The 636-nt window shown below is 63.7% G+C and overlaps 1 protein-coding gene across 1 annotated transcript in view; it reads left to right on the top strand.

The window, feature by feature from the left end:
• ABCA2 (ATP binding cassette subfamily A member 2) overlaps positions 1-618 on the top strand; it is a 12,405-nt gene extending 11,787 nt beyond the window's left edge. The window contains 3 exon segments of the mRNA XM_024762239.1: positions 1-150; positions 228-351; positions 475-618. The exon segment at positions 1-150 is cut by the window's left edge and continues 53 nt beyond it. Of these exon segments, the coding sequence (XP_024618007.1) occupies positions 1-150; positions 228-351; positions 475-611 (411 nt within the window). The 3' untranslated portion in view covers positions 612-618.
• The last annotated feature ends 18 nt before the right edge of the window (positions 619-636 follow it).

The following is a 636-nucleotide window of genomic DNA, read 5'->3' as shown; positions in this document are numbered from 1 at the left end:
AGGTGGTCCATCACCCCCGTCATGTACCCGGCCTCCTTCTGGTTCGAGGTCCCCAGCTCGGCCTACGTGTTTCTTATCGTCATCAACCTTTTCATCGGCATCACGGCCACCGTGGCCACCTTCCTACTGCAGCTCTTTGAGCATGACAAGGTGGGGCGGGGCGGCGGGCTGATGGGATGGTGGTGCGGTGGGGCTGAGGCTGTGCCCTGACCCCCGTGACCCTCCAGGACCTGAAGGTTGTCAACAGTTACCTGAAAAGCTGCTTCCTCATCTTCCCCAACTACAACCTGGGCCACGGGCTCATGGAGATGGCCTACAATGAGTACATCAACGAGTACTACGCCAAGATCGGTGAGGCCGGCAGGGGGTGACAGCGTGCGCCCCTGGGCGGGGAGGCTGAGGGGGCTTCCGGGCCTGGGGGCGAGTGGGGGCTCCGGAGGCCCCAGGCCCGGCCCTGAACCAGCTGCCCCACAGGCCAGTTTGACAAGATGAAGTCCCCGTTCGAGTGGGACATTGTCACCAGGGGCCTGGTGGCCATGACGGTCGAGGGCTTCGTGGGCTTCCTGCTCACCATCATGTGTCAGTACAACTTCCTGCGGCAGCCGCAGTGAGTGGGGTGCCGGGCGACTCACGGGG

The sequence above is a fragment of the Neophocaena asiaeorientalis genome, unplaced genomic scaffold (assembly GCF_003031525.2).
Source record: "Neophocaena asiaeorientalis asiaeorientalis breed wild unplaced genomic scaffold, Neophocaena_asiaeorientalis_V1.1 scaffold78, whole genome shotgun sequence".
Lineage (NCBI taxonomy): Eukaryota > Metazoa > Chordata > Mammalia > Artiodactyla > Phocoenidae > Neophocaena > Neophocaena asiaeorientalis.
This window is presented reverse-complemented; position numbering and strand designations above follow the sequence as displayed.